Source organism: Castor canadensis, chromosome 10, assembly GCF_047511655.1.
Source record: "Castor canadensis chromosome 10, mCasCan1.hap1v2, whole genome shotgun sequence".
In the NCBI taxonomy this organism is placed as follows: Eukaryota; Metazoa; Chordata; class Mammalia; order Rodentia; family Castoridae; genus Castor; species Castor canadensis.
The window spans coordinates 57,066,311-57,088,307 of NC_133395.1; the positions used below are offsets into that span (position 1 = coordinate 57,066,311).

At 38.4% G+C, this 21,997-nt stretch overlaps 1 protein-coding gene across 15 annotated transcripts in view; it reads right to left on the reverse strand.

Annotated features, from left to right (window-relative positions):
- Enox1 (ecto-NOX disulfide-thiol exchanger 1) overlaps positions 1-21,997 on the reverse strand; it is a 554,869-nt gene that overhangs the window by 195,898 nt on the left and 336,974 nt on the right. For 14 of the 15 annotated variants that reach the window (XM_074043338.1, XM_074043336.1, XM_074043331.1 and 11 more), the window contains 2 exons: positions 10,259-10,402; positions 9,325-9,462 (listed from right to left, as the gene is read on the reverse strand). In XM_074043338.1, coding sequence (XP_073899439.1) covers positions 9,325-9,462; positions 10,259-10,328 — 208 coding nt within the window. In that variant the 5' untranslated portion in view covers positions 10,329-10,402. The remainder of the gene's footprint in view (positions 1-9,324; positions 9,463-10,258; positions 10,403-21,997) is intronic. The other variant, XM_074043327.1, reaches the window with a different exon arrangement.

The window sequence follows — 21,997 nt, forward strand, 5'->3', positions numbered from 1 at the left end:
ATAAACAAAATTTATATATCTTTATACAATTATTTGTATAAATGAATCAAATAGTACAGTCATTAAATTTTATAGTTTCCGAGTACCTCGCTCTCTGATGATGGAGGAAATACGGAGGTGAATTGGGCATGGTTCTCGCCCACACACACACACACACACACACACACACACACTAGTGCAGTCAGTTATATAAATGACAGTTATGTAAGTGCATATTGTGAAGTACCTACAACTCATGAACACAGTATGCAACCACAGTAAATAATAAGGCTGCAGAATAATAAAAAGAAATAAATGGTAATAAATGATATAGAAGTTACTATACAATGATTGCATATTTATAAATAAAATTCTTTGATATTAAAACAAAAATCCAATGTACACTAATATATGTGCACATCTACACACACTTATTACCAGGTTAGGAACACTCAAGTTAATTTTCTTGGAAGGGGCTTGAACTAAGGGCCTCATGCTAGGCAAGTACGCAACCACTCAAGCTAAGTCTCCAAGCCAAATTAATTTTAACATGGGAATTTAACTATTTGACTCTTCTGATGAATTAGAATGTATACTCTGAGGGAAGGATACAATTTTTCAGTATGGATACAAATATTTCCCTATGGTCATGGAGCTATTAAAGATATCAAAGCTTCTCTCCTCCAGAGGAAACTAGGAAAACAAGGAAATGTGTCTGTTTGTGATGTACACATGCATATTATATATACCTACTATATATATGTATAATTAGATACATACATAAATATAAATGTAACTATTTTTAAATGTTTTCTCTAGTTATAGTCTACTAAGTAAGGAAATGACTGGCATAGTCTGAAATGCAAGTTAGAAGGGCACATACCAGACTATGATAGAACAAATAAAGATTAAAATAACCAAGAAGCATAGAATAACACAAAAAATTCAAAATGTAGTAGCATACATAGAAAGAAAAAAATACACACTGATAATTCAGAAGAAGTCAATCTAATATAAAGCCAGTAAATTTATCTTTTTCATTCTATGGATGAGAAAAATTATTACATTAACTATTTGATAAAAGATTTCATTTCACAACATCTCCAGACAACAAAAATATACGCTATTTTAAATTGCGGAGTTATTTGAGAACAACCCTCAATTTTGCTTAAGTGAGGTCAATTACCTTGTACAGTACATGGTATCAACAGAAGCAAGTATGTTTCAGAAACAAGTTTCCACAAATTCTCTTACCTCAAGGAATACTGTAGACACACATGTCATAAGCACATCACTAGAATGAAAGTTAAAAGAGAATGTGAAACCAGCACCTCTGGCAATATTATAATTAGTAGATGCTCAATATTACAGTCACATATGGAGCTGTCTAAGCCATCTACCTGCCTCATCCCTTTTCAGACCCACAGCAGGCTTCTCCATGTAAACCCCATCTCCTCTCTTGCAACTGTTCAAAAGAGTCCCTAAAAAACAATTTGGGTAACTTAACAAAACCCAACACAAGTTAGGGTCACTTCCTATTAACTAACTTGCATTTCATATAAAATGTATACCCCTTATCTTGGAAGGCACGAGCTGACCTCCACCAACTTCTGCAGGTTCAGGGTCTACATGGTATTTGACTCCATGTCAAAAACCACCTCTTGCCTACATGTACCTATCTTTCACTTCCTTGAAAGAGCCAGGCTCCTATCACCTCAGGCCATTGCAGAGGCCCTTTTTTGCTTGCAGAATTTTCTTATCTTTTCAATTGCCCCGTTTATTGCCCCGTTTCTTCCTGCTCTTCCCCTCCTGTTAGCTGAATAACTCTAATTTATCCTTCAGAGCTTAACCTAAATATTACTTCTTCAGAGAAGCTTTTCTGACTCTCCTCACCCAATACCTGCTGGCAAAGGTAGTCTCCTCATCTCTCTTTATAATACCCACAATGGTAATTGATCATCTGCACAATTATTTAGATAACATCTACTTCTTTAAAAACACAGAAAAGCCATAACAGTATCACCTGTCATATAAATTTGTGTTTCTCTGGGTCCTTGCAAAATACAGTGCACATTTTGAACCTTCAGTAATATCATAGTGAATTAATAAATATAACAATGTACTGTCCTTATGTCCTGGGGAGAAAAAGGTAAATAACTGTGTAAAGTGTAACAAGACTGTCAAAAACACATGAGATCAGGAACATAAATTGTAAAACATAAGTCAAGGGCCTATTTGTTTTCTGACACCAGATAATGAGAAGTCTTTCAATAAGATGGAAAATGAAAACAAAACAGAACTCTGGGCATCATCTTTGAGAGCTCCACTGCTATGAACCAGGCTTTCTTTCTGCCCTTAATCACACCCAGGTCAAAGCGTGTCACCATCAATATCTAGAGGGACTCCAGACAGGAAGCATGCTGATGTGAGTACTATTTTTATTTTAAAAGGGAGCAAGTGGGGTGCTTTATCAACAGCCAGTGCTTCTGAGTGTCTCTGTGAGCTGAAGAGACGATTTCAGCATGATTTCCAGATTGTGTTTGTTATTTGACCACTGCTTTCATTTCAAACCTTGGAGCCCAGCAAAGCACAGGGACTGCTGAATCACAAGAGAGGAAGTAGATGAAGAGGGATTTGGGGACATGACTGGAGGTCAGGCTGATACTTGGGTGAGCAACTGAGGACCCTTCCTATTTTCACAGCAGAAGTGTGTCTGGGGGTAGAAAAGCCTCCAATGTACCCGTAACCACCCACGTGCTGTGGCTGCTCAAGCCACATCTCCATAAGCCCCTCCTTCTTGAGCTATAGATACATAAAGCAGACTGTTTACCATGTGTTTCCCTCCAAGAGGTTCTTCAGATTCATCACACCCAAAAGGAAAGCAGTTCTTCCCACCCTTCTTCTCTTCCTGCCTTCCCCCCCTGTCAGGAAATTACCCTATCATTTACTCCATTTCCAAAGCTAGAGCCCCAGGAGTACTGGTGATTCTTCACTCTCCTTACATTCCATGTAGGCTCATTTGAACTGTGTCTGTTGTTTCTGCAGCTAAATGTCTCCAGAGACCCTTCACATGGCCGCATCTCCACGGCCACCATCATGACTGGCAATGCTGCCATTATTATCTCTTTGGGTAACTGTTACAGCCTCCTTTTGGATCTCCTTGTCCACTTTTCACACTGCAGGGTGGGGCGGGGAAGGGGGTGCTCTGTAGAGCTTACAACAGTCCTCTACAGAAACACAATGCTCATTCTACTTCAGTCCTGCTTTCCATTCTGCAATGGTGTCACCCTTATGTATTAGTAACACAACTGCTGATTGTATTAATTTGTATTTGCTTATTTACTCTCTCCTGTTTTTTTACACTAGACTCTACGACACGACAGGAAGGTCTGGAGTATTCCCAGTATTCAGCACAACATCTGGCTTGGTAAATCCCAGTTAAAAGGGCAATGCTTGAGGAGATGAAAGGATTTAACAAGTGCCTCTTCATATCTGGGCACATTAAAGAGGATAAAGGTATTTCTAGGAGGATTAAGCTACCTTAGAAGGAAACTAGGAAAAAAATGTTCTTTGGAAGCAGAGAAGAATTAAACTGAGTAAAAACATCAGTGAAGGGGAAAGGGTAATGAGGAAGACAGCGAGGAAATTACCCCATCCTGGCCCTCTCATGAGTCAGAAAGTAAAGTTCTTCTCAGAGCAGCAGGAAGCAATCAGTGATGGTGACTGCAGAGCTTCTGAAGAAGAGACAGCAAAGCACAAGCCCAGATACTTGCAAGTATGAAGTACTGGCTTCAAGATAATCACTGGCGAAGATGGGGCATGTCCTTGTGTATACCCCTTCCAATGGACCTGACAGGGAGGTATGAAGCCTTTTTTTTTTTTTTTTTTGATTGAATTACGACGCATGGCATGCTACCTACTTGAGTAAATATGAATGACAACTCAAGTTAGTATCACATTTACACACTGGTATAATGAAAAGAGAGAATTATAAGAATTGAATAGTGTGGTTCTAGAATGAAAACATTGATAGTATAGATTATAAACTGCAGAAATTGGTAAAGTCATTAACAGCTAAGCAAAGACAGCTAACATTAGGAAAAGAGACTTCAAAACTTTAGAAAAGAAGAAGGTATAATACTATAGCCAGAGAACATCTAAAAGTGTTCCTATTCTCCAACTCTCCTTCCAGCTGATTATAACTTTGCAAAGGAAACAAGGACAGCCAGGAAGGGAGGACCTGGCCACATAGATGGTGTCAAAGCTCAGGATTTGATACCCAGACTTTGGTGTATGACGTAAGAAGTCAGGTCCCTGGAAAGGGACAAGTGTACCACAAAAAGCTGAAAAGCCAGGTGTGGTGATCCAGCAACTCAGGAGGCTGAAGCAGGAGGATGTTGAGTTCAAGGCCAGTCTGGACTACAAAGTGAGACACTGTCTTAAAAAGATTTCAAAAAATATTTTAAAATGTTGTATATGTGCATGCACATATATATGTGTGTGTTATCTATGTGTATAAAAAGAAGATTGAGACGGTTTCAGGAGACAGCATCTGACTATGAGTGAGTTATTTTGAAACTTGAAATTAGGAAGTGGCATCATTCAGTGCAAACATAAACAAAATTGTAAATGAGATCATATGGAAATAAAGATGGATGATGATAGAGAAGGGGCTCACAGCAAACGGGAAAAATCTGGTGCAGATGGCTGTGTTCTACTGTCTCATGAAATGCTGATGTGTATTTTTAAAAGGTTAACATGTAGGAATCCTACATATTAGTTCCCACTCTGAAAACTGTACATTGCACATTAGAATAATAAAGACTTTAAGAAAACCCACAAAGTAATTTACCTGTGTTTAACTCTGTTTGCCACAATTGTTATACTCTACTTAAATATTTATGTGACAGTCACTCTACCTGATAACAACTGTGGTACACTAATATTTCAACAGACTAATGTTGAAAACCTGAGTCTATTACAATACCCAAAATATTGTTAATGAAACTAAACAATAATGATAAAAACAAACTCACAAAACTAAAACAAATTATGGGAATAAACAAAATGAAACAACAGTAAGTAGAGGTAAACACAGTCTCACTGGAGTGAGATGTAGGGCTGGGATGACACAATAAAATGATGCATTTTGGACAAGAGAAAACAAGTTTAGTTTAATTATCTCAAGTGGCACTGCACATGAAGATAAATGGAAGTTCATGAAAATGGAAACGGAATCACAACAATAAGAGGGAGGCAGATGGAAGAGGCACGTTTGTGGGAGTACATGACAGCACATCAGAAAGGTCTGACATGATGGCAATAAGTGATGTGATTTCTGGAGAAATCCTTTTTGATAAAATCAGAGGATATGAAAAATTTACAACTTGCTTTGCTGATAATTTAAATCTTTCAATAAACTGAAGAAGCAGTGAGGAATGGGATTTAGTGTCAGTTTAATTTTTAACAAATATAGGGAGAGTGCTTGGTCATTTAGAAATATCAGAAACGTTGGGAGAAAGCCAAGTGCTCATAAAATCCAGCCTCTCCATAATCCTGTCAGAGATATTTTAGAGAGGATTTCTTGGAAGGCATGTTACACTAAATAATCTTTAAGTCCCTTCTGCCTCTAACATTCTGCAGTCACACTGAAGAACTCCAGAGGTTGTCAGTGTGAATACTGAGTGAGAAGCAGCTTTCCCTGCTCCATGGATAAATTGAAAAGAAACAAATATACTATATATTGGGTATAGTAAAAAGAGAAGAGGGTGCTTCCTACAAATATATTACAGAACTGTAAGAACTGAACAATGTGGTGCTAGAATGAGAAAGATTGATCAGTAGTACAAATTAGATACTTCAGAAATTGGTAAAAATATGCATAAGAATTTAGTTTCTGATACAAGACAGGGAAGTCAATGAGGGAGTAGAAAATCAGAAGTAAGTATTAATCAATCTTTAGAGTAGGCAAACAATTCTATATTTAGAAATTGAATAAAGAACTCATAAATGAAAAAATTATATTAAAAGGCAAAAATAGACAAGACCAGATAAATATTTTTAAGAAACAAGGAGTTGAAGGATTAAAATGTGTAAAAACTAACCAAATATAAACCAATTTAAGAAAATTACCAAGAACTCTATCTGAAAAATGGGCGCAATATTTGAGTAATCTTCTTACATATAGGAAATATGAATAGAAAATAAAAGGGAAACAAGGTAGAAAAAAAGCATGTTAGTCACTTCCTGTCACTGTGACAAAATACGTGAGAAAATCAACTGCAAAGGATTTTATTTTGGCTCATGGTTTCAGAGGTTTCAAGCCATGGTGACTTAGCCCCATCACTTTGGGCCTGTGGTGACACAGTACATCATGGTGGGAACACATAGTAGAACAAAGCTGCTCATTTCATAGCAGCAAGGAAGTGAAGACAGACAAAAAAGAGGAGCCAGGGTGCCCTCTTCAAGGACACCCCCCCCCAATGACCTAACTTCTTGCTACAAGGCCCGACCTCCTAAAGGTTCCACCACCTTCAATAGTGACACACATTGGCAACCAAGCCCTTACTATATGGATCTTTGGGAGACATTTAAGACCAAATCATGAAAGAAAGAACTCAAGATAAAATAATAGAATGTTATCTTTGCATATCAAATTAGTAAATATTAAATACATTTGGGTATTTGGGAAATTAATTACCCTAATACATAATAAGAAACTTGAAAATGTTTGCTTCTCTGACCTATTAGTTCTAGGTGTAAGAATATATCCAAGGGAAATAATTCTAACTGCTGAAAAGCCCTATGCTTAAAAATGCTCACTGTGATAGTATTTATTTGGAAAAAGGAAGAAAGAGCTAGTATTTAGTGAATGCTTACAATATGCAGATACATGTTATACTTTGTAAGGTATTTTAAATCTCACAACAGTTCCATAAAATATGTTCTCTTTGTCACTGAAAAGGTAAAATGATTTTACATGCTGAGACAGATTAAGTTTGCTAAAGAAACTTGACTAGTAAGACTGAAAAGAAACAGTCTAAATGAAAACATTTAGAATGATTAAGCAAACTGGGGATGCTTTATTTGATGGATTATTTTCATTTCTTAATACAAAAGTATAAAATGGAAAAAACAGTTCAAGATGTTAACAGAAATGCGTAATAGAAAATTTTATGTTCAATATGATGGAAACATTTGCATAGAAGAAAATACATAAACCCTAACAAAACACAACAGAAACAGACCTTGCGTCAGGTCAATAAACGCAGCTATCTAGTAGCTCTGAGAATGGAGGATGAGAAAAGGAGGAAGGGAGGCCCAGAAAAACCCAAAGGCTCAACACAGTAGATAGAGAATGTAATTCAGGGCAGATATGGTAAACCTTCAATAACCAGTAGGGCTGTAAATCTTTTCATGGTAAGTTGCTGGGAAAATCATAAATTGGTCACAGTTAAAATGTCAGAAGACTCCAAATCGTAAGAAAAGAATGAATTATTGAGGGTTTAGCTCACTGTGGAAGTCATACAACATTTTCTGAGACAAGTGGGAAGTGAGACAAAAGTAAAGTAATTTCTGATGTATGAATATTTCAATTAGGTAGCTGGGGAAAACTGAGTGGAAAAATACAATCTTATTCTCAAGTTATCAGAAGAAGTACCTTTCTAAATCAGCTTTTGAGAAAAGAAACCATATAAACACATGTACAACCCATAGAAAATCCCATTTATGTATGTATACCCTGGCCCTACAAAAATGAGTTTTATAGCATTTTGAAGAATTTTATTAGTATCCTAAATAAGTATATGCTTTATAATTGAATCTTATTTTTTTTTCTGTCATGTGCCTGTCTCTTATCTGTTCTCACGGCTTCTTTTTATACTAAAAAAATTAAAAATGGGGCCGGACGTGTGGTGCACTCCAGTAATCTCAGCTGCATGGAGGCATAGGTAGGAGGACTGAGGTGATGCCTGCCCCAGGCAAAAAGCCCAAGGCCCTATCTGAAAAATAACTATAATGCAAAAAAGAGCTGGAGACATGGCTCAAAGGGTAGAATACCTGCTTAGCAAGTACAAGACCCCAAGTTCAAAACCCAAAGTACCAACTCCTCAAAGATATATGCACACACATATAATTTAATACAGCTAGTTCAGAGTTTTTCATCTATGGCCACTATTGACACTAAAAAAGATGGAGGGTGGAGGAGAAAGAAAGAAAAATGAAGAAACCAAATGCTTGGTGAATTCAGCACAAAGTACACAGGCTTGCAGGCAGAACATACTGACATCCCCACAGCAACTGATTCCTGTTGGTGCACCTTATCCACCCTTACCCAACTTGATGCGCAAAAGGAACTATTCCACTATTCCAATGAAGCCCTCAGCACAAGGGGCTGTCACACCTCCACGCACATCTGAGAGGACAGGGAGCAGGCCCATTTGCTTACTGCTGCTGCCCCAGCCTCAGAGGGCATTCGCTCAGTGAGTAAGTGCATGAGTGTGATTTAGCTCTTCGGAACAGCTCAAGTCTTACCCTCCTGATAACAAGTCCCTTGGAGCCCCAGTGACTGTTCTGGAAATTTCCTCCCTACTAGTCTGTACCAGTACTCAACACCTCATTCTAAATTTTTTTTTATTCTTGGTTTCCTGTTTTTTCTCAGTTTAGGGAGACATGCTTCTCAATACTTACAACACATATATTTATTCTATTTCCCAAAGCCCCTTTTACAAAGCACATGCAAAATCCTGAATAAACACGTGTTGAACTAAATGGTAAAATCTTTAAATGATCTTTGGCTTGGTGATATTTCTAAACACTACCTATTGCTTACATCGTATTACTATTCTAAAGTGTAGCTGACAAAAAACATAAAATTTAGTCTCAGTTGAGTTTCTAGCTGCCATTTCAGTGCTAAAAAAACTCACTTAAACTCATGCCTTTTGTTTCCCTATTTGTAGAATGGGAACACTGACAAGAGCAATGACAAAAACATGTACCTGTCTATTTCAAACAGAAGACTTCAATCCAATGGATAATGTATGAGAACAAATTTTGTTAGTTGGAAGGCAAGTATTACTCATTCCACTCACTAGTTTGAAAATGCAACTGGTGAGGCTACAGAGATGCTGTGTAGAGTGGTACCAGTGTGGGTGGCTGCCTCCAGAACCACTATCAGGCAGATGAGCAAGTTGATGAGGAAAAGAACCCCCAGCACAACACGCCAAACATACCCTAGTCATCAATCAAAGACCATGTTCAACACCCACCAGGCAGAGATTACTGGGCACCTGTCACCCACACCCTTGGCACCACTGTGTGCATCTTCTAAACCAGGAGAAAGCTTACCAGACACGAGCTGCTGTCCAGGCAACCCCACAGGAACCATGCCCAGGTTATTCATGGCTGTAGCCCAGGCTGTGGGATCTGTCACGGACATGTTGAGCTGGGTTGTGTCTATTGCTATACTCCCCAAACCATCAGCTGCTGCAGGAAAAACAAACCCCTGCTTAGAGTAGATAAGCAAGGTGCATCACTTTAAAGGAAATAACGTTTCTAGAGATACAAGTCTTCATTTTGCACATTCCCAAACCATAAAAAAAAAAAAAAAAGCACTACAATCTATAGCAACATTTTCTCCAGACATAAAGTGCTTCCAAATTCTTTTTGGGAGGAAACTTAATGACATGTATTACACACAGGCTGAGGTTGAGGAGGTCCCCTTGGAAACATGGAAGAATTGCTTCCTTCTCCAGGAGAAACATTAGTTAAGGGACAAGGTCGAGGGGCAAAGCAGCAATGATCTCTTGGCAAAGCAAGTTAACTAGCTTGTAGCCTAAGGATAAATAAATGCATCTGTTTCCAAGTGTAATTCTGGACCACACTCACCTTCTGACTATCCTGTTGAAAAGAGCAGAAAACAATTATCAAGGAGGAACACCAGTCCAGATTGAATTTTGTTACCTTGTAGCATATTCTTTCTTTTATAAACTTTTACACCATTATACTAAGCAAATGCAGGTGTCTACCTAAAGTGCTTTTTTCCCAGAGTATTTCTAATTAGCACTGGCTTTCATGAAATAAGTAAATGAAATTTACAAAAGAATAGCATGGAACTTAGGGAACAAAAAGAACAGAATGTGTTAAGTTTGACTTCATATGTCATGGTCTGATTTCGTTCAGGGTCCTGATCTCTGGTTCAATCCCCACTTTCCTGACTGAGCAAGCTTTTCCAGTGAGAACTCAACAGTCTTATTTGTGCCCTGGCTGCACCAACATTTACCTGTAGCCATCATCTGCGGAAGCTCCTGGGAACACTGGGTGATGCTCTCAACTCCACCTGCCTCTACCATTGAACTATGAGCATCCCGGGAGGCAGGAGCACTTTGATGGCTGAGTGGAGGGTCCCCTCGAAGATCATTGGATTCTGCAAAAAGAGAGGAGTGCAGTGAGAAACTTTGGTAGTTAGCTGAGAGATAACTTCACAGGACAAACTTTTCTATTTAAACACAAAAGCAAACAACAAAGAACAGTTTCCAGCAGTCTGGCAGGAAAGTAAAAGCTGCTTCCTGCCCATTCCTCAACAGCTGTCTTGTGGCTCAGTTTCTTGGAGCACTGTGAGCATGCAGGTCAACTCACCTAGCACTGGGCTGGCTCACTGAACAGCACCGTCTGGTCTGTGAGTGCACTCACACCCTGCGTCCTTCTGCAGAGCCTCCAAACCCAGGGCTTATCAGTCCCTGCACAGCCTCTTCCACGCACCGCGCGTCAATGGAGAGGGCAGACTGGGGCAAATGTAATTTTTTTTTAAGTTAAAAAATTAATTGATGTTGTTATTTTGGAAGACTGTTGTCTGTGAAATGGATTCAGAGAGGAAAAACAGGAGGAGGAAGAAAAGGCAAGAATCCTTTCACCGGGACGCCTGCAAAGGAAGGTATCTACGTAACAATAGTGAGGAAAAGCGAGGGAGAAGAATAGCAAGCTGTGTGCAAAAGGAATCCAGAGGTCTGAGCGGCAAAAGAAAAGCATTTGTTTCTTCAGCTCTGTGGAATGATAAACTTAACTGCTCAAAATTTGGTCTGAATTTTCCTTAGAACTGCACAGTTTTTATGTATATACATAGTATATGTGTATATACTTATATTATACTCTTAAAAGTATTTTTAATAAATATAAATGACAATAGGACATTAAATGAAGTTACAAAGGGCCTCTCTATATCACAATGTAAAATGCTTTCTCTCTACCCTTGAAAATGCAAAACCAGGACATTCACACATTCATATTTTAACAGGTATACTTTCCCTGTTTAAAACCTATATGAATGACCTGACAAGCTTTATCTCAAGTACATCTGATATAACATCCAACTTTAAATATTTATTTTTACTTGGGTGGAAATTTATAAATTTTTCTGAGCCACGCTTCCACTAATGATAGTTTTAGAATTAAATGTTATAGTTAGTATACGTAGTGTGAAGTTTGAATATTTTAGGGTATGTTCTTTTATTTCTTTGGTTCTTAGATCTAAAAATCAGTAATCCCTTGGGTACTGTAATTTTAAAAAGAGCTTCTTGCCAGTTGTGCAGAAGTTCAATCAAAATGGAAACTTGGGTCTCAGTATATCAAAGAATGGATGGGTAACAGGCACATGGTTTCTGTGGGTTCATCAAATCCCTGGCCTTCAATGAGAGGGGCAAGTAAGAGAGTGGGAAATGTTTTTCCAATTGTCTATTATCCAGCAGTGAGTGATTCCAACAGTGCAAGCAAACTATACTCATAACACATACTTCATATCTTGCTATTAAACTCTGCTACCCAAATGAATTTAGAAAGTGCTTATGCATATACCTCAATTATCTTAGGCACGAAGTGCCATCAGACAGAGATTCTTACAGAACAAAATAAATTCAACAGTCTGTAAGAAATATGTAGTTGACCTAATTGTCTGCCTTGTAGCTGTCTACCCACCAGCAGCGCTTCTATGATGAAAACTCAAAGCACTTTTCTCTCTCCACTCCAACCATTTCAGGGCACCCAGGCAGAGCCAGGCTAGCATGTGCTCATTCTTTTCTCCAATGGCCCTGTAGTAGAGCTGTCTCGGATCATTGCAAGGTCACTATTTGTCTTACTTATCTTCCAAATGAAGTGTAGTTGGCTGTCTTCCTTCGAGCTCAGATCTCCCCAAATGGGCATCAATCACAGGATTTTTTTCTGCCTAATGAGTCTGCAGTTCTGGAACACTGTATCAGAGAACATCACATGGCTTTGTGGGCTTCATGACTATGCCTGTCTGGCACATGTCATCTTGCCTTTTTGCTACAGTGTTTTGGGGATAGTGTTAGCTTGCCTTGGCTCTGTAACCATCTGTTCCAGTGGTAGCTCTCACTGGATTACATCCTCTAAATGTGCATCAAGTGTCCTGAAGGCCTAGGTCCAGCAAGTGTCCTACGCTTTTCATGATTATCTTAAAACACTGCTACTGTTTTACTGAAAAAAGTTTTGCTCCATTAGCAAGATGTGGTTTGTAAACCTTGACTTACCCTCTGATCGAACTCTGTGATATTCAATTCATTACATCTCTCCAATCTCCTAATTCAATGGTTTTAATGACACAGAACTTCATGCAGCTAGAAGATACCTAGGATGGTGTCTATAAAGTCAGTTCAGTCATATCTTAGATCTTTCTAGCAGTCTCAAAGCTAGTATGGCATTGTTTAGCAAATTTAAACTCATTTGGTCACATGACTTGGAGGAAAGATGATACTTGTAATTAATTACTACTTGGTAATTTATGAAGAACTGCAAGAGCTATTTCTGTATTCCACTAACATCTATTGTTCCTATTGGATATCTACCTCTTTAAATGATTTAAAACCACAATGCCTAATTTATCATTTGAATCAATTTCTCTGCCTTAGTTTTCTTATTTCTAAACTATAGAAAAGATTAATATTCTTAATGATGTTTATTTACACACAGAGATGTGGAAGTTAAAAATTATAGCTAATAAAGCACTTTGAATATAGTAGGCGATAATTATTACTATTTTATTTGGAAGTGTAGCGTTTCCATTAAGGTACCCTGGGATCCTTTGTGTTCTGGTGGATAATTATGTAATTAATTAAAAAACAGTGAATTACACTTGATATTTCTAAAAGTAAGTGTTGCCCTAGTTTTCTGTGCCACACCTAAATTGTAGCAAGATACTTCCACAATTCTTTTACAAAATAATGTCACTTAAAATACGTACAAATTTTTCTTTCTAGTTTTTTCTTTCTTTCTAGGCAAGTACCAAGGCTTTGAAGAGGTTCATGAGCAGTTATGAAAATGGAGGTTTCACAGGTTTTGCTGACGTGAAACAATCTGATGCACCAATGGCAAGGGTAAGACTGCAGCTTTGCCCAGACATCCACCCCTTCTCTGTAAAGATACACCTAAGTACAAAATCTCATGTCCAATTTCATCACTCTTCAATAAGATATATTTATGCTAATGGAGTAAATATGTTTTAAAACTCACCAAGCCTATGAAAATTCTATTCTAACCTAAAAAGATTGGTTCCTCCCAATCTTTTTGTTTATTTGATTTTTGGCAGTACTGGGGATTTGAACTCAGGGCCTCAAGCTTGCTAAGCAAGCAATCTGTCACTTAAGCCATGCCTCCAGGCTGTTTTGGTTTTTTAGGGGTTTTTTTTTTTTTGTTCTTTTTTTTTTTTTTTTTTGATAGGGTCTCATGTTTTTGTCAAGGGTTAACCTGGCTCATGATCCACTTAACTTCTACCTCCCATGTGGTAGGGGACCACAGGGATGTACCATCATTCCTGGCTTATATGTTGAGATGGTGTCTTGCTAAATTTTTGTCCAAGCTGGTCATGAACCATGATCCTCCCAATCTCTACCTCCCAAGTAGCTGGGATTACAGGCATGAGCCACTGTACCCAGCCTCCTCTCACTTTTAATAAAACTCCTTCTAGTCCTTTCTAGCTCATCTGGTACCAAGGGCACACATATTTTGAATAATAAAACCTATCTATAGCTGTTCATGAAACAGATTCCTATTAAAAGTAGAGATTAGCTAGGTATTGACAACTTTTTATTTAAAAAAAATGATTTTTTTGGATCTATTCCTTAGGCTTGTACCTACTTCAGTAGCAAAATAATAATAATAAGAGAAACAGATTTATTAATGTCATAAGGAATATTTCATGTTTTATTTGGAATATTCATGTTTTTATAGGAATTCTTCATTAGCATTACCATGGTTCACAGTAAAAAGAAAACTACATTTCTATTCACATATCACTCTCCTTTTGCTAACATTTAGCTTTGGTGTTCACGTAATCAGGAGGACACTCTTTTACAGTTATGGAAGTATTTCAAACATTAAAATAATAGAAATACTATTGAACAAATGCTCCTTCCATATCAATGCAATGACTTTTAAGTAACTGTCAATGATAATAAGGAAGGCATTTCTGCTTCTTGTGATGGCAAGCCACACTGAGAAATAACTTTACCACTGAGGAACAACTAGGAAGCTTAGTATCTTTCACCCATTTTGTAAAATTCTCACTATAATCTCTGCACAAACACAGGACCCCCAAGGACAGGCTCTAGTTACTGCAGAGGGTTTTTACACAGGCTTCTAAGGAGAATGGGTCTTACTAACTACTGGGTGTTTTGTTTTACTGCTCAGGGAGATGAGAGGAATCTGCAAGTTTTGGGGCAGAGCAGAATAGTTTTGTAAGATGTGAAAAAAGAAAACACAAAAGCTGACTGCTTTGAGAGGGAACAGAGAAGGGATAGTTGGTGGCCACTCATGAAAGATGGGAACTACAAAGAAGTGAAAAAAACAAAAGTTCAGGTATTTCATTGGGAAGAATATAATGTAAATCTTTCCCCTGTCCCCTCTGCAGAAATGTCAGCGAAGTCTACATTGCTCCTTAATTCTTAGGAGTAATTTTTTGAGTGTTGGGGGCACTTTGGAGGAGAGACTTTGAACATGATAATGAATAAGAAGTTGACAATGGAAATAACCTAACAGCCTACATGATAAAGTTTTCAAGTCTGTTAAACACACAGACTGCCAATAATTATTAATACTCACTATCTGCTGATTAATGGTAAGTGACAATTTCCACTAAATTTCAAGATGAGATTTAGTTTGCATGTGTTATGGGTACATTTCTGATCAGAGGATTGTGAAGTAGGAGTTTCTATAAACTAAAGCTAAAAAGCTCCTTTTTAGTGATGGAAAAGTTGCCTCTTGGAAATGGTATGGGGAGAGGTCAGAAGTGAGCAGAGATCAATTCAGGAAGAGATGAACTTTCTATCAAATTCATGAAGTCAAAAGGTCTTTTCTCACATCTAACGTCATATTCATGTATGTATAAAATTGCCGTGGTCTTCACATGTATTGCAATTTGACATACATCACAGCAAAATGCACCTGAGGAGAAATGCCACTCCTAGGCACGTTTTCAGTTTTCCCTTTAGAGCAAGCAGACAAAGGAGTTACATGGTTCCCCCTCCTTTGTGCTCCCATAGCACTTCGGACCTCTCTGTACCAGTACTGGTCATGTCATATTCTCATTTGTTGTTTATCTTTGTCTCCCTAATCAACTCTAAGTTTAGGATGACTTTGCATACCCTGCAGCTAGCAAGCACAGTACATGGAATGCGGCAGGTACTCTTTCTCTATATATAATTAATATATTTATCAGTTTATAAAATATATATTCAAACTCCAAATAAATATAAATATTATATATATTTTTTCCAATGAATTTATGCATGGAAGGAAGAAAAAATGTAAAAGGGAAGAAAAAAAGGAAAAGAAGGAAGCAATAAAGGAATAGCAACAATAAAAAGGTTCACTCTTGGCAGTTTGAAAATTAAAGAACACAAAGAGGAGAATGTCCCTAGGAAACTGGAATGCAGATAAATCCAAAGTGTCAAAGGAAAACAATTTTAGAAAAATCTGACAGGTTATGAGATAAGCTTTTGGTGCACTTAACAAGTCATCCACTTAAATTTAAGATCCCACACCTCCCTGGCAGCACTGCAGGGTCATCAGCAGGTTACAGTGATGTTCTTTTGTGAGATTTCTTGCAGCTGCTCTTTGAATGAGCAGAAATCTATAAATAGCTGCATCTTCAGACCCATTAGGCACTACATTAGTACAACAAAGGCATGTATGTACAGTACTAAAGAAGTGAAGTCATCGGAAGAAAGGAAAACCTTCAATCTTGCAAGTACCACAGAAGATGAAAAGCAGATTTGGCCAGTTCTCAAACATGAAATTCCATTATGGGTGTGCGATTATATCCACCAGTTTTTCTACTTTGTCGACTGGCCAATTTTAAATTATAAATCATCTTTCTTCTACCTCAGGGAGAGAATGGTTACTGAATGGGTAAAGTTTTACCTGTGACATTTATGCCTTCAAGGGGAGGAAGACAAAGAGAAAGAAGGAAGGAGGGGGGCAGGAAAGAGTCAGGGAGGGAGAAGGGGTGGGAGGAAAGGAGGGAGATAGACAGGTAGACAAGGCAGAACAGGCAGACAGACAAGACTGGTCTTCTCTGAAATCACACAAACAAAATGACCAAATTTGCCAAGGAGACTTACCTACATGGGTAAGTAAACTAACATGGGTAAGAAGAGTAAAGCTAATTATTTTTGACATGAGAAAAATACTCTTTAACATTATTACACATACATGTAAGTATAGAGAAATGACAGAGGTAAAATTATTTTTCTCAGGAAATCTTTGTTTTTGAAAAAGGTTGTACTTTATATTTCTAGACTGAACAAACAATAGAACAGCAATCTGAGATCTTAAAGAAAAAGTATGTCTCTTTCCATTAAAAACAGAAAAACATGCATGGATACTACTATAATAGTAAATAACTTTTAAGTTTCTGTGTAGCCAGGTTTTAAAACCCAGGACCTTCCACATTTAGACTATTTCAGACTTTCTGGAAAGGGCAAAATTATACTTGAAGACTGTTGATGAAACACACACAACTCATTCCCATCATTAATGGATGTCAATCACCCTCCCCCACAATCTGTTGTCCTGTATTGTTCTTTCCTACCTTCCAAAATACACTTGTCTCAGAAAAAGAGAAAAAGTTATCATTACTCTCTCTGCTGGTGAGTGAATTATTAAAGGAAGCAACATCAGCTGTAAACCGAAGCCTAGATCCATTAATGCTAGAAGAAACTCACATGAAGCAAAGCTTTTCTGAGCCCCTGGGATTCAGGACAAACATATCCAGGTTCATAGAGCACTGAAGCGTGAAGAATTCAGCGACAACAGAGAGATCATCAATTCCAACTTTTCCCAAGCACAGAAGCCTCCAGAAATGTTTCTGATAAGCACCTGTCTAGCCTCAGCTGATGGGTGTGGCTTCCCACTGTTTCACAGTCATAAACGTCTACAAGTTCTCCTCCGTCTGAGCCCTTTCCTGGAGAAGAAGAGAGGTAAATCTGAATTCTGTCCTCAAGTCCTTTCTTCAGTGATGTGTGGCTTTAGGAAAATGACTAGTACCTCTGGAAGAAGGTTATTGAGTTTGACTACTATCTAGGAAAGTCATAGACTAATTTATGAAAGTAAATGAGGATAGTCTCCACTGCTGAGGTTGTGCTCTCTCAGTTCTCTTCAAGTTCACATTCAGGAAGTTCTGCAGAGTGAACAGACTAGAAAGAATTCTAAAATTAAAGGCTTCACCTGAAACAAACAAAAAAACTATGAACTGCTGAGAAAGAGCAAGAGAGACCAGGAGAAAGAGTCCATTAGAAAAAGGGAGTAATTCCCCTGGAATAAAACATCAGATGGATTCCAGGCTTCAAAGACATACCCATCAAGAGAGGTGAATTCTTTAAGCCATGGACACAGCCCAAAATAAAAAAATATTTTTTATGCATGCACAGTAGCGAGAGGCAGTATTGGTCACATATTGGTCCTTTTGGGCATACACAGAAAGCAATTTCTGTAAACATTATTAGCTTCTTTTATAAAGGAAAGCAGACAATATATCATTCTATAATTTATGCTATCCTGTGCTCAGTTTTTCAATTAGGTATTCACTGTATACTTTGACCCAACCATGGAAAACATATTAAGCTACAAAGTAAAATATTTTAATTGTTGTGGGTAAATAACTGATCCTTAAATGGCTGTAAACTCTGGTAAATGAGTTATCTATTTTCCCAAAAGCCCTGGGTAGAGCCCTTTAATCTATGGAAATCTACCTGCAATAAAATCCAGATCAGACCCTGACCAGCCTGAACCGGAGGCTCATCCTGCTTGCCAAGTCTTTTAGTACAGTCACAAAAAACATGTTAGTTACTCTTTAAGCTAATGTGCTCTTAATGATGCTAATGCAACCCAATGAATAAAGCATTATCCCTGAAATCTTGATGCCCCAGGACTTGCAGACTCAGCAAGGCACACCCCCTCCAATGTGTTCCCATGGGCCACAGACCTTGCTTTCTATTTCTCCAAATGACCACCTACAGTCCTTGCTCTGCTCTGAAACCAGGGCGTAAGGATGGTGGAAGCCCCAGTTCCCCTTGGATGTCTTTTTATTCCTCCCACTTAAATGATGTGGTTACCTCCTGGGAAGGATGACCCAGACGGCTTCGTGGGATCCTTAGGGAGGCCACTAGGACACAAGAGCCTGATGTAAACAGGCATTCTGAGGACATGGGAAAACCTCTGCTATTGATGCTACTGGTTGTATTTAGCAAGATTCAAATGGCAGGGCTTGCAGAGGAGGAAGGTGTGTGTGGCACAAAGGCACTCAGGTTTCTGAGGCTGGAGGCAGGATGGGGGGCACAGGAAGGTTTTCTAGCTTCCAGGAATATACATGGTTCTGAAGACAATACAAAGATTATCGTGGCTTGTTTTTTGGTGAAGGTCTTTATGTTTTGGCTTCTTTGTTGTGGGGAGTGGATTATGAGAAGCCTATGAGAACTTTACATAAGCACAGTTGTGCCCAATGATCTACAGGCTGAGTTTGGCAAGGCCCCAGCTGCAGAAGAGAGCGAAGGCAAAATGCAGCACAGCTGCTTTTCTTAAGTTGTTTATGTTTAGAGAAGTAGGAATGCAGGTTTCTCTTGTTACAATGTCACGCTCCTCCCCAAGAACTGTTGCTCCACCTCCTTGTTTACCATTGTATATAAAAGTCTTGCTGAAGGAGGATGGGGGATTTTGATTGGCTGGCTGTGGCCTGCTTGTGAGGCTGCTGTGGCTGAGTTATGCTAGAGATTACAGGAAACCTGAGACAGCTCAAGTCTGAGCGTTGAGACTTTAAGAAAGCTAAAGAAAGAATATGGGACAGAGCAAGTCTAAGGACCAAGACTGTAAGAGTTACACTAATGCAGTTTTTAGACGCAGCTGCTTCAAGTCTGAGCACCAAGACTTTAAGAGAGACTAAGGGAACATGGGACAGTGTGAGTCTAAGGAAAGGGACTTTAAAGAACAGAAAAGAAGAAAGACTTTAGAAGTAAGGTTTTAAAGACGAGAAGCAAAAAAGTAATGAGGCTGTTGTGCATCTCCATCTGAGCACCCAGCACACCTGGCCCCAACTTTCTGCATGTCTATCTTTTGTCATTCATCCTTCCTGCATCTCTGGTTGCCCCCAGTTAGGTCAGGGAGGACCAGGAGCAAAAGAAAGCTCGCTACACTTTGTGTAGCCAGGGACATTGGAAGTAGGGTGGCTGCTCACAGAGAGCCCTGTGGAGGTTCCTGCAGGAAATAATGTTCAGGGGAAGGCACCTACACCAAAGACGTGGTTCAGGGTCATGGCCAAACACTGCTACCACAGCAATAATGGTTTCTCCATTCCCTCTCCATCTTGGTCCTGGATATCCACAAAAAGTTTTATATGTTCTAGCCTCCATTAACAATTGTTCTCCCTGTCAACAGGAGGAGACATTTGCCTCTTAGGATGCCACACAGAAATCCTTCTGCAGAAGGGGCTGGTACTTTGATCTCATTAGAGATCAAAGGATCCGTCTCCCTTGGGGAAACAAGCCTGTTTTCCCAAGTGTGGCTACCTGACTCAACCAGGCATTTTAGGTATAGAAGTCTCTGGTGATGTTGGAGACCTGAAAATGTTTTGTGCCAATATGCAATGAAAAGTTCATTATCTAAAACAAATAATCATTTAACTTAAACATCTATAAATTTTGTATTAGGACAACTCTGTAAAGATTTGCATTCAGATGAAAGTTGATAGGGTTTAAAATCACTTGTCAGTGGGCTTTCTCACTTTTCAGAAATCCCTGAGTCTGCACAATTATGGAAACACCAGAGCTGGTTGTAGGTGAAAAGCAATAACTTGAAGGGAAATAATTTCAAAAGCAAAATTATAAAAATTCCATTCAAAATTCCTTTAGACAGAATTATATTGACTATCAGATATGAATGCTTTTCACACACTTGACATGACATGGGTGAGGCCGCCAAGGTAAAACTGTTGCTGCTTACATAGGTTTCAAGGCATTCTCTGTGTCCTTCCTGCATGTGAGATAAAGGTCTATTTCCCCTCCATTCACCACACTCAGTTTTTTATCAAATGCCATCCCTAGTTATTTACTCACAGATTACTTAAATATATCTAGGGAAGGCTAAGGGAGGGGGAAGGCAGAGGGAGGAGCAAAACATAGAACTTCAGAAACAGATAAGAAAGAAAAGACATGATTATAATTTCATGTTAGCTTAGAGTAATCGTATTTATTTATGGTTTTATTATTTATAAAAAAAGAAAGTGTGCTGAATGTGCTTTGTGGGAATTACAGTATATTGCTATTGCTACTACAGTTTATTATTTTCATAGCTAGATGGCTTAAACCAAACTTAAATATTTTAAAGGAATTCCCACTGGCATTATCATATTTTTCCTTTTTAGTCTTAATGAAAAAGATCTGCTCTTCAAGTACTCTGATATCTTTATTCTTAAGCAGTTCTAAATATGACAGTTTATTACAAGATAATATTTATTTTAAAAGAATGACTTAAGAAAATAGCCAGCAACCAGAGGTGGTTACATGGTGCAGTGCATGAAGTGAACTGCGGTGGCTGTCAACTCCAAACAGCCTTTGACTGTTATGGCAATTAGGATAATGATTTTATTACTTTGTACAATGAAGTGAACATGTGTTCCTGTACTTATCCAACATATCAACTTGACACACAGTCTCTGCAACACAGAGTTTTACTAATAGGTAAAAATAAGGTAAATGTGACTGGTAGACACATAATTAATATAAAACTAAATGCACCATCATTTCCTGACATCCCACAGTACAATCTCGACTTCAACAGGGGCTACACTCTTCATTTAAATGTTCCCACAGACCCTTGCTGCTGTTCTTAACTACCAGATACTTTGTTCTTTTCTCTGGCAGTGAAACTTGTATAGAAATGCAACGACACAGTTCTCCTCAATCTAAGAACAAACATCAATGAATGTTAGGGAGATGGGAGCTACTACTTTTAGAAGGAAGTTTTTATCTTAAATGAATACATGTAATGAGTTCAATCAAAGCTAGAGTCTACAAAGTAAAAGGGGAATGTGGTCCTTTCCCCCAGCTAACCACACGCTCCACAGCACTCACAGGAGAAGTACCTTACCATAGAATGTCATTTTAGTAAGCATCCTTACTGAAGGATTCACATCCTTGAATCTTATGGGAGCAAAATATGCACACAGCCACCTATGAGATAGATGTGATTTTCAACTTTGTAAAAAAAGAAAAGAAGGTTCAGAAGGTTAAGACTTGGATCATTTCCTCAAGGTCAGAAAGAATAAGAATGGCAGAGCCCTGGATTCAGTTTGTGCTAGGCAGAACCTTTGATGGAGTTTTTCTTCAACAAAGATCCTAAAGATAGGAAGCCCCTATGGGTTTCACTGGTGCTAAAGACAGAGGGGTGTGGGGGTCAAAGGTTGTTCCCATCCCCTGGGGATACATTCACACTCAACAGATGTTTATTTAATGGTTACTGTATC